We start from the raw sequence: 11,056 nt of genomic DNA, 5'->3' as shown, positions 1-11,056 counted from the left end.
ATATTAGAATAGAATAGCCCTTTATTGTCATTTTACATGTGCCACAAAATTATGGGTGCTCCACGCCAGCCGTGCAGGGGTAAAAGGATATATATAAATATTAAAGACATCAGAAATAACAAACAGAAAAGATGTATATACAGTCTCGAGGCATATATACAGGACAAGAGAACCTAACTGAGAGCTTGGAAGCAGTGGAAAAGGACTCGGTCTGATAATGAGTAAGCTGAAGAGGAAATGGATTTGCGCTCATCTAGAAGATTTTGTTTGGCCTGGAGAAATAGTTTTTTACTCTGAAAACATAGCTGTCTGTAAAGCTAAGACATCTTCCTATTCCTATTAGTTAAAAAGCCCTTACCTGGTCCAGCTGTCTTTGCCAATTCTCTAACCTTCCTTGCTCATTAGCAACTTGTTGACTTCAAATATAATATGCTAGTACTGCAACTTTTGCATGTGTGTCAATTTCACGCTTTGGAGAGGCAAAGCATGAAATGGACACAGTAGACCAGTCTATTGCATGCTTTACTATATCATTAAATTTTGTCTTCCCTCTCCCATATTGTGTCTTTTGTTCTTTCTTCTCTTCTTTTTTTCTCTTTCCCCTCATCCTCCAAATGGTTAGGGGAGATGGCTGGCCCATCCTTAACATGGTTCTGTCAGAGTTTTTTCCACCCCATTGTAGCAAAGTGCTTGTTCATATGGGGCTGTTTGATTGTTGGCTGTGGCGCGTCCAGCAGGGTGGCCTGGGGGGGCACAGGGAACACCCCCCCCAAGCAGACTGGCCACCCCGAAGCTAAAACAATAAAATTCAATGAAATATCAAATGTACGATTATGTTTTCACAGTGAAGGTCAGATATCCGAGTGTAAGTGAATGCAGCATCGGCTTCTGCGCTATGAGCATCATGTTAGCAAAGGTAGGAGAGCCAAGCACCAAAGACAGCACCTCAGAAAACAGTTTTTCAGCAAAAGATTAACAGGTTAACATAGCTGGACTGGCCATCGAGCATACCTGGGTATTTGCCCGGTGGGCTGATGACTTATTTATTTCTTTTATTTGTAACGGCATGAACAATGAGAGGTGGTGGATAGGCCAGATGCTGGCCGATGTGTAAAAATAACTCAGTTGTTTGGTGGTGGCTATGGCGGAGCTTGCATGGAGGCCAGCAGGTGGATGAGGGAAGGGGAGGCAGGAGAAGGAGAGATCCGAGGCAGCCGCCAGTCCGAGTGTCAGGTGAACTAAATTTCAGGTAAGAAGTTATGACCTGCAGTCTATCTGGGTCAGATATAAACCAAGTTTAGGTGGAGTTTATTTTCGTTGTGCTGACTTTTTACAGTCAGTTACAATAACTCGTACTGCGTACTAGCTAGCATGACAGAGTTTCTATACAGCTGGGTGGATGCTATGATGTTACTGATAGTGAACTTTATTTTATTCATAAGGTTAGTTAGTAGAGTTGTCAGCGGCTCCTTAAAAAAATGGAATGGTCCCTCATTCAGAGAAAATATTACACATTTCGTATTGAGCTGAGAGAGACGTAGTTTGTCCCGGACTTCAGCTAGAATGAAAAAAAGACAAAGCTGGAGTTATTCTGTCTTTACGCTGCACAGCTGCCTCTTCTTCTCTCAGTCTCCCCCCTCCCTCTCCTGTTTCTACTTCAATCATGAAACTGATCAATGATCAGCTGATCGGCTTTTCTCCCTTGTTTGTTTATCGCCCACTTTGCGCCAGAAAGAGGAAACCAGCGGATGTCGCCCGCCGGTCTCTAGTCAAAATGCCCAATTTTTTGTCCCAGTGCAGCCCTGCAGGTTAATACTGGCAGTGTCACCATGCCAGCTGACTGTATTTCATCATCAGCCAGTGTTGTTCTTTATACATCAGTATTACCAAAGTTTATCATAAGGCAGCATAGAAAGTATTTACTTGCTTTCAGGTTTCATTCAAATGTTAATCTTTTCATTTGTTTCCCCACTTTTTTCCTGTTTCAAAATCAAACACCAGTTTGTGAGAAGATTATCTTCTTTTTTTAATAGGCAGATAAAGTTTTGCATTGGCTAATTTGCCAATTGTATGTTAAAAATGTTTGTATTTTAATATTCAAAAATGTTTTTGCCCAAAACATATCTGCACTATATGTCAGTAAAAATACTATGCAAATATTGCTGTCCTTGAATGCTGAATAAACACTGACAAAGCACTGATTGTATCCCTTGTACTTTATCAACGCAATATCTAAAAACTTTGCACCGTAGTGGTTAAAATCTCATTCTAATAAGAGTTAAAAGTGCATTCGGTTATTAGGTTTATAGGGTTATTGAATTATGGTTAACGGTTGGTAGAATTTTTTTTTAACATTATCTGCCAATTACATCTTCCACCCTTCTCCAAATCTGTGCCCCTACCTGGCCCCCCCAACAAAAATTTTCTAGACACGCCACTGATTGTTGGGGGTGTTTTCCAGATGCTGAGCAGTCCATGAATTAATCTGAGGTCAAAGACATTTGTGCAGCTGCTAATGATCGTCTTGCCAAAGTCTCCACTGCTACCTTTTCATAGACACAATGTTAACCTGCCCCAAGAATATATATACAAACATTTGGCTAATGAAAGTTCTCTCCCAAATGTAACAGTTCTTAGTAGCTCCTTAGCTTTGTTGCTAGTTGTCAGAATACTTTTACTGTAAACTAAATGTTAATTTTGCAGTTTAAACCAGGGATGTAAAACTCATTTTACATCGTGGGCCACTTACAAGCTACTTTGATCCTAAGTAGGCCAGACCAGTGAATTTACATGATAAATGTGTAAAATTACACAAAAAGTAATTAATTACCAAGACTATCCCATAATTCTAAAATATACATTTTTGATTCATTCAAAGAAAAGATACTTTCTCCTGTAAATCCACTGTAAATTTATATAGTAGAGAAATTTCTGTCATTTAATTGTTTATCTATTAATTACTTTGCTGTAGTATAAATGAGGCGGGCTCTTTATTAATAGGAAAAGCTTTAAACTTATGAAAATACAGTTAGAAGTTCAAAATCCATGCTCTCCCTTACATTTTCCAGAGCCTTCCAGAGGGTTGGAATGGAGTCTTTGACGGGCCGTTTCTGGCCTCTGGCCTTATTTTTGACACCCTTGGTCTAGACCTTTCTTTGTCTTAAGATACATGATGGTGGACATGCTAACAACATTTTAAATACACCTTGTCTAAAAATAAAACAAACCAAGGCTAGAAACATTTTACTTTGACTACAAGTTACATGCTTTATTTAATGCCTGCAAAAGATAACACTAATAATCAGTAACATTTTAATAAACAATAAAAATGCACTAATACAAAAATGATTCAACAATGAATTTGATCTTATTTTGCCCCTCTCACACCCCTCTAGGAGCCCCAAAAGTATAAAAATAGCTTTAATTTCACAGCTGATCTTGAGACCTGCTGGTGTCCAGGTGGAGGTCAGCAGCCCAGTCAATCTCAGAAGCCTTTTGACTCGCAAGCTGTTGATAACTTGATTTGCAGGATAAAGAAGCTATTTTGACATGGAGTCAGCAGCTGACCCACCTTGCTGTTTTTGCTGGCCAGCAGTCTCTGGGCAGTCTACTGTATAACCACACCATCTTTTTAGAGTAAAACTGAGAGCACTTGTAGCTCTCAAAAAATGAAATTTGAATGTAAAATTATGACACTCAGGGGCAAGTTGAGAAACTATTAATTACTCTCAAACACAATAAAAGTTGCCATAAAGGCAGTAAATTAAAAAACAGTTCAAGTTGTTGTGTTGTATATGTTTTACTGATTGCTCTTGTGACTGATGGAGTTTTCTCTTACTTCAGATTACTACACTGTGGCAGAATTGTAGATTAACGCTGTAATCTTAATTCATAAAGTCTGACAGAAACCCAGTAAAAGAATCTAAGACAGTGATAGGCTACTGATTTATGATTAAAAGACTCCCAAGCAAAAAAATGACACAACAAGTCAATTATTCACCTCAACTTGCCAAAGATCAAAGTGTATTGGTTGACCATAAGTAACAATAAGACTTTAGATGGTCTTAAATTTTCGTGTATTTCAGGGTGACGACTTCATTTGCTGTTGGAAGGTAACATCCCATACCTGTAAAAAAAATTTAAAAGTTCAGAGAATATTATATAATAGGACAAGTTGGACTGTGTGCATCAAATGTCTGACCTCAGCTTATCTAACAGATCGTGAGTTTGGTTCACTCACCAACATTAAGTGGGGTTTTACCACTCAGCAGTTGCCAGTAGTATGATGAATTTCCTGCCAAACCATTTACACTCTGAAGGAATGGTCCATAGTCGTCATATGGTATGTACTGAAAGCTGGAAATGCAGGGCATGACTTTTTAAAGAGTGAAATGGACAGTTTTTAATATAACTATGAAATCCTTTTTAACAATGCAAATAGTTTCACTTTCTATGTTTTTACAAAGAACTCTGCATTCAATTATTAGTTATTATTAATCTCTGGCTCTTTTGCGTCTTTTGTCCTGTCTCCCTCCCCTCACACCCAGCTGGTCATAGCAGATAGGTCCCCCTGAGCCTGGTTCAGCGCGAAGTTCTTCTCTGTTAAAAGGGAGTTTTTTCTTTCTACTGTCGCCAAGTGCTTGCTCATATGGGGCCATGTGATTGTTGGGAAATTCTCTGTGTTATTGCAGGGTCTTTATCTTACAAAATAAAGTGCCTTGAGCAAATGTTGTGGTGATTTGGTGCTATATAAATAAAATTCAATTGAAAAGAAAAAAACTGAGTTATAGAAGGTCCTCTATTGTGATTGCACAAAAGAGCACAAACACTTTCAAAAACTCATGAGGATTTATGAAACATTAATGAAAGGAAGGCATTTTAAAGCTAAAGATGTTATGTGGTTTTTGACCGTACTGTACATATACTGTAGTTTCTGTGGTCTACTGTAAGAAAAAAGTATGAAGATTTGTTTTTTTAAGATGTCAACAAACATTACAGGGCACAATTAGTCATCTGAAATTAATAATTCACACCCAGATATACGGGGTCTCAATTTTAATTAAAAATTAAGAGAACAAAACAAAATGTATGGCTTCTTCTAGTAAAGAAATAGCTGATATCATGGTCTTACTTGAAGCCTTGGTTTGAGTATTTCAGTCTCGTCAGTCCACCGAAGAGGCTTCCTCTATAAGCAGTAGAAGTGTTGTAGGTCTTAATGTCACTGGGTGGCACATTCACCTGCACTCTGAAGTTAGTGTTACCTTAAATAACAAAGGAGGTTGAAGTTAGTTTACAGAAGATGAGCAGAAAAACAATAAAGGTGATTTTTTTGCTTTATAGCTTACCCTGAGCTGATGTCCCAACAAAAAACAGCAGCAGCAGGGCTGCAGAGAGGAGAACAGGGTTCTTCATTTTGACTGCAGGGTACCAGAATGCACACCTGAAAATTTTGATATGCAAACATGAACACAAACATACGTTGTGGAAAGCGGTTCCTGAACACTGAGTATCACCATCCCCAAATACAGCATTTATAGTGGAAGAAAAACCTCTTAGTGTTTTATTATTATTTTTATTTGGTACGTGAGTTTATCAAGTCAACTAAAGGTTCACTTGATTGTAGTATTGGTAGAGTATTTGTTCTCACAACCAGTGTTTAGGATGTTGGCATTGATGGGATTGTCAACATCTCCCCTATAGGTCCTAAAAGTGAGGTGTGCAATATTAAGGAAGTTCAACAAAGTTAAGCTTTTCTTGCTTGACAAACCCTAAAGTCTAAGTTGGAGATAAAGAGTATCACATTAGTGGTTATCAACATTCCCTGTTAAGTTGGGCTTTCTGCTTCAGACTCTGTGAATGCCCAGGATTTCATGTGTCATATTATCCCTGTGAGTGTAGCCTACTCTAATCAGAGACGTTAGCAGATGATAAAATGGTGACAAAAATCTGTAAAAAATATGAAAAATGTAACAGAACCGCACAGAGCAGTAAAATACACATTTTAATTCAAATAAACTATTTTAATGTTGACTACGTTGGGTGCTGCCTTTTATTTCTAATATAAAAACTGCAGATGTGAACACATTACACATTAGAACCTTAGACTGGATACATTTAAATATTAAAGGTTACTGTGCCTTCAAAAAAAAAAGGAGACATGGAAAATGCTTTAGTATGTTAGTAGATCAAAGGTAAATTGCTTTTATTTAATATCAAAGACATTTAAAGATATTCTTACCTTTTACACGTTCTCTTTTCAACAAATGTGTAAGAATGCAGCCGTGGAGGTTGTAACTTTTCAGTTGAACAGTTCCTCCTCCTCAAGTTGAAGCTGAACTACAGATCAGCAACTTTTATACCTCTACGCCACACATAGCATTATACAGAAACAACCAATGATGATACAGAAAACTAACCAAGCCCTATACTTGTGCAATCAAAAAAAGAGAAGCTAAAATCTGTGTTGACTAACCATGGATGTTATTGAATGACAAAAGGTGACCATGTATATTAAATTGCATAGGAGTTTTAATTTGTATAACATTTGCTACATCCGGCATTTTTTCTGTAATTAATTGTTTAACTGCAGGTTCGAATTCGACCCGCTGCCCTTTGCCGTATGTGTTCCCCTCTTTCTCTCCCGCAACTTTCCTGTCTCTATCTAATAAAGCCAGAAAAAGGCCAAAAAAAAGAGATAATTTTAAAATCTAATGTGCAATTTATTTAGGATTTTCAGGGTGAGAAAAACCTGCGTGCTTGTGTCCGCAAACCGAAGGTGACCAAGAAAGTTAATCGTGTTTCCAGGATCTCTGTTTGAATTTACACATAACTGATTTGTCAGACTTCAGCCTTCTTCTTTACATAATTGAGCCCTTTTATTGCTTCATAGCTAGATCACTGTAATGAAACAATCACACAGTCTCAAATGCAATGTGTAAGTTGTGTTGAGAAATGGTAATACTCTGATGTTGAGCTGTATCATTTGGAAAATGAATAACACATTGTTGTTACCATTCATAGCATTCATGCTTCACAAAGGTAAGGTGTGCTGCTGACAGAAAGTACATTGTGTGGGTTTAACCTTTTTTCTGGTTTGGTACCGAAACTTCTTAGAAGAATTTTCAGTGTATTCTTCTTTCCTTTTTGACTTTAACTTGAAATTGGCTCTCTCTACAGTGCAGTATCATTTCCTGCTCCTGTACTGAGCCAGGCCTACTTTATTCTTACTGACATGACACAAATCAGTGATGCAGATTTAATACACACTTTAACTGAAACATAGCAAAAGTTCAAAATGTTCTGATGATGCAGGGTTGATGTTTTTGACTTACAAATTTAGAAATTTGTTCTCTAAATAGCATCAAAAACATTAGCTAATGTAGCCTATTATTAGCTAATTTTAGTCACTAGTCTGCTTGTGTATCGCGAGTTACCAGCAAAGGAGCTGATGTACTTTATTATTTTACTTGTTAAAGATTTCTATTCCTATTCTGGGCAGCATTTCTTGTTTACAGAACAGCTCCAGGTTATAGCGAGTCAAAGGGTGTTACTTATCTGTTTTCAGTTGCAGTAGTAGTTTTCAGTGGTCTTAACCACTGTGTTGCATCTCAGTTTGAGGGTGTTGGCAATCTTCTTATAGTCTAGGCCATCTTTATGTAGAACAACAATTCTTTTTTTCAGATCCTCAGAGAATTCTTTGCCACGAGGTGCCATGTTAAACTTCTAGTGACCAGCATGAGAGTGTGAGAGAGATAACACCAAGTTTAACAGTTTAACCTCCTCCCTATTAAAACCTGTGACCTTGTAACACTAACGAATCACACGACAACGGGACGGGAAAGGGCTAGTTGGGCACAGTTTGGACATTTCACCTCAGAGGTTTTCTCACGTTTGTTGCCGTTCAGACATTAATGGCTGTGTGTTGAGTTATTCTGAGGGGACATCAAATTTACACCATTATACAAGCTGTACACTGATTACGTTCTATCAGAGTTTCATATCTTTAGTGTTGTCCCTTGAAAAGATATAATAATAAGAAAAATGTGAGGGATGTACTCATCCCTCACATCCCCCGCCCCCCCGCCCCCCACTTTCCCTTCTATGCCTGGATTCTGCCTCATGCTTTCACACTTTAAAATGCTTTCAGATGGTATATCCTTTTCAACAAATACCCCTCTTCATTCTTTTCATTTCTTGGCTTTTATCACTTTTATTTACTTTTTATGTACTACAACACATTTTGCACAAACACTAACAATATTTCAATAAGGACAGATCATTAGAAGGAACATGATTTATTGATGAACAGAATATAGATAGATGTTTGGCGGTTTGACTGCAATGGCCCATCTTTGCAGAACGGAACCCCTGCTGTGAAAGGGATTAGAGCAGGACCCCCAGAGCCTAGACGCTGGAGGTGGGCATGAAGGTTGCATGAATGGAGATCGAGAGATGAGAGGTGGAGATGATGGCCGACAGAACAGAGTGCCTGCAGAAGGCTGAAAAAGCGAATGCGAAGAGCCTGATCTAGGCTCAGGGTCGCTGACAGAGAAAACCCTTCAACTTCATTGAGCATTTAAACAGCTAACAACTATTTACCCTCAAAAGTTTGACTCAACTGAACTGGACACAATGGGTTTCAGTGAGAGAAACCTTTCATCACTCACTCGTTCATGACAGTTGGAGGAGCAAGCAGCAGCAGCACTGTAAACTATCTGACAATCAGACAGGTGGTATTTTGGAGATTTAGGACCAAAACTGAGCTCAAACTGAACTCACTTTAGACTGGCATTCATAAACTGAAAAATCTACAGCTTGGCTGGATGAGGGTGTTATTTTATGTTTGAAGCACAAAATTCTTTATTATGATAGAAAATTTGTGTTTCACCTCATCTAACCTCTGTGTACTATTGAGATGCATTTGTAACTTTCTTGGACAAAGAGTGTATAGAATGATATGTCATAACGAATGTGCTAGCAAAAAATAATAATAATAATAATTATAATGATAATAATAGTAATTTCATTTTACGGACACAATTAAATTCCCTGTGTGTAAATTCTACAATTAGTGCGTGTGTGGCATATTTGAGTGAGGACTCAGTGCTCTATTTGTTTACAATTTGAGAAATAAAGTTCGGCGAACTAATTATCAGGAGCTGTTATTTACTGTGCAGCAGTGGAAATACAGACAACTGTCACTGGATTACTTTATTGTTGAAGAAATATTTTCAGTCAGATTCTAAGGCAAGTTCCAAAGTCTCTGCACTGCCATCCCATTAATCTGTTGTACAATATTATACAGCATAGCACAGAGAAGCACGCATCATTTCTAAGAAAAAGTTTCTTAGTCAATTGAGTAAAGTTAATTTTATAAAATGTGAACAAGTATAAAATGTGTTTATGTTGTTGCCAGTGAGTGCACTCAGTGAAACATCTGTACACATCTGGCTGCAGAGCTCCACTCCTCTCTGCAGGCTCTCATAAGTATCTTACACACCATGCTTGTAGCTGCTGCGTACTAGGTGTGCTAAGTTTTTATTCTTTGTGGTTCTTTGCCCAGCTTAGCACTAGATTAACTTTAGTTAGATCTGTTGTTGATCTATCACTCTGGTCTCCGGTTCTGGACCACAGGGAAACACCACATTACTTGAATTGTGTTGCGTTTCCAACTTGAATTTCTGATTTTATTTTAGTTTTTCCAAGGACAAATTATTTGATTTAAGAAATTTGAGATTATTCTGGGTTTGGTAAGAGGGTCTGCCATTCAGAGAAGTTCAGTGAACACAGTTAGTTTGGGCTTATTGACACGGGCTCAACCTGGTGCACGAACACAGAGGCTGGAGCAAAATGACAGACCAACAAATCAACATCATCATAACTACTTACAGAGTTTTGGCTAAATATTCCACAGCTTAACATCAAGAGTCAGAAGTGGCCAGACAACGGCATTGCCCTCAACCTTAAAGGGACCAGCAGCATAAACAAACACCATCATGGATGGAGAGACGTCCTTCAAATCACAAGCTGGAAAGTTTACCTGTAATATCACTGTGTTCGAATGGACTTTGAAAGACTGTCTGAGTTTGAGATTTGCCAAACATGGAGTTAAAATGGCAATGGACGAGACTGATAAAAAAATAATAAAAATAAAAAGAAGAACGTGGAGGAAATGGCCTGCATGGTAAATGGCCTGCATTTGTATAGCGCTTTACTCAGTCCCTAAGGACCCCAAAGCGCTTTACACTACATTCAGTCATTCACCCATTCACACACACATTCACACACTGGCAATGGCAAGCTACATTGTAGCCACAGCTGCCCTGGGGCGCACTGACAGGAACTATGGCTGTGTCCCAATTCAGGGTCTGCACGCTTGAAGTACGCATTTCAAGTGCGAGTACGTCACCGCCACGCGACGACGGCTGTCCCAATTCAAAGTGCACTTCAAATGCATACTCCAAATGCGCCGTTGATTTACCCAAATATCAAGCGTGGTCCGGTGCACGCTTTGTGGTCCCATATATCCCACAATCCATAGCGCGGCGGTGGGTGTGGATAATTTTGCCGCAAAATACGGCAGAAGGGAGCGGCCGAAGAGTGAACTGTCAAAAGTAAGTACTGAATATTATGTCACTTATTTATGTGCGAATGTTTAAGAACATTAAAACATTACTGTTGGCCACATGTCGGCAAAGTTATGTGACATTAGTGATGTTTGTACTTTCAGCGGTAACTTGGTTTTAAAGCCTCTACTTCTAAATATATATATAGTTGACCTTAATCTTACAGAGAATGTGATGATTTTATGGATTAAAGTCAGTCATATATCCACAAACACAACAAGCTGAAAGTCAGTGATGCTGCTCGGTTTGCAGTCCTGAATATGACGGCACAAGCAGGATTCACTGCACTGTTAATGTTAGCTATGTTATATTGCTGCCTCTGTTCGGTGGTGTCGAGCCAAACGGACTTTAACGTGTGTTTGAACGAGCTGACGGTTCACTCGTTAAGCTGAAAGAAAGATACTTTAATCACAGGAGTCACACATGTGTCC

At 38.6% G+C, this 11,056-nt stretch overlaps 1 protein-coding gene across 2 annotated transcripts in view; it reads right to left on the bottom strand.

Moving 5' to 3' along the window:
- Nucleotides 1–3,239: 3,239 nt before the first annotated feature.
- Nucleotides 3,240–11,056, bottom strand: part of LOC100694523 (gastric intrinsic factor) — a 39,606-nt gene continuing 31,789 nt past the window's right edge. The window contains exons 1-5 of one of the 2 annotated variants that reach the window (XM_005473239.4): nucleotides 6,239–6,621; nucleotides 5,346–5,440; nucleotides 5,132–5,261; nucleotides 4,241–4,356; nucleotides 3,240–4,126 (exon numbers count right to left, since the gene is read on the bottom strand). In XM_005473239.4, the coding sequence (XP_005473296.1) occupies nucleotides 4,065–4,126; nucleotides 4,241–4,356; nucleotides 5,132–5,261; nucleotides 5,346–5,412 (375 nt within the window). In that variant the 5' untranslated portion in view covers nucleotides 5,413–5,440; nucleotides 6,239–6,621 and the 3' untranslated portion in view covers nucleotides 3,240–4,064. Of the gene's footprint in view, nucleotides 4,127–4,240; nucleotides 4,357–5,131; nucleotides 5,262–5,345; nucleotides 5,441–6,238; nucleotides 6,622–11,056 lie in introns of those variants that run through there. The other variant, XM_019365874.2, reaches the window with a different exon arrangement.

Source organism: Oreochromis niloticus, linkage group LG12, assembly GCF_001858045.2.
Source record: "Oreochromis niloticus isolate F11D_XX linkage group LG12, O_niloticus_UMD_NMBU, whole genome shotgun sequence".
NCBI classification, from domain to species: Eukaryota; Metazoa; Chordata; class Actinopteri; order Cichliformes; family Cichlidae; genus Oreochromis; species Oreochromis niloticus.
This window is presented reverse-complemented; position numbering and strand designations above follow the sequence as displayed.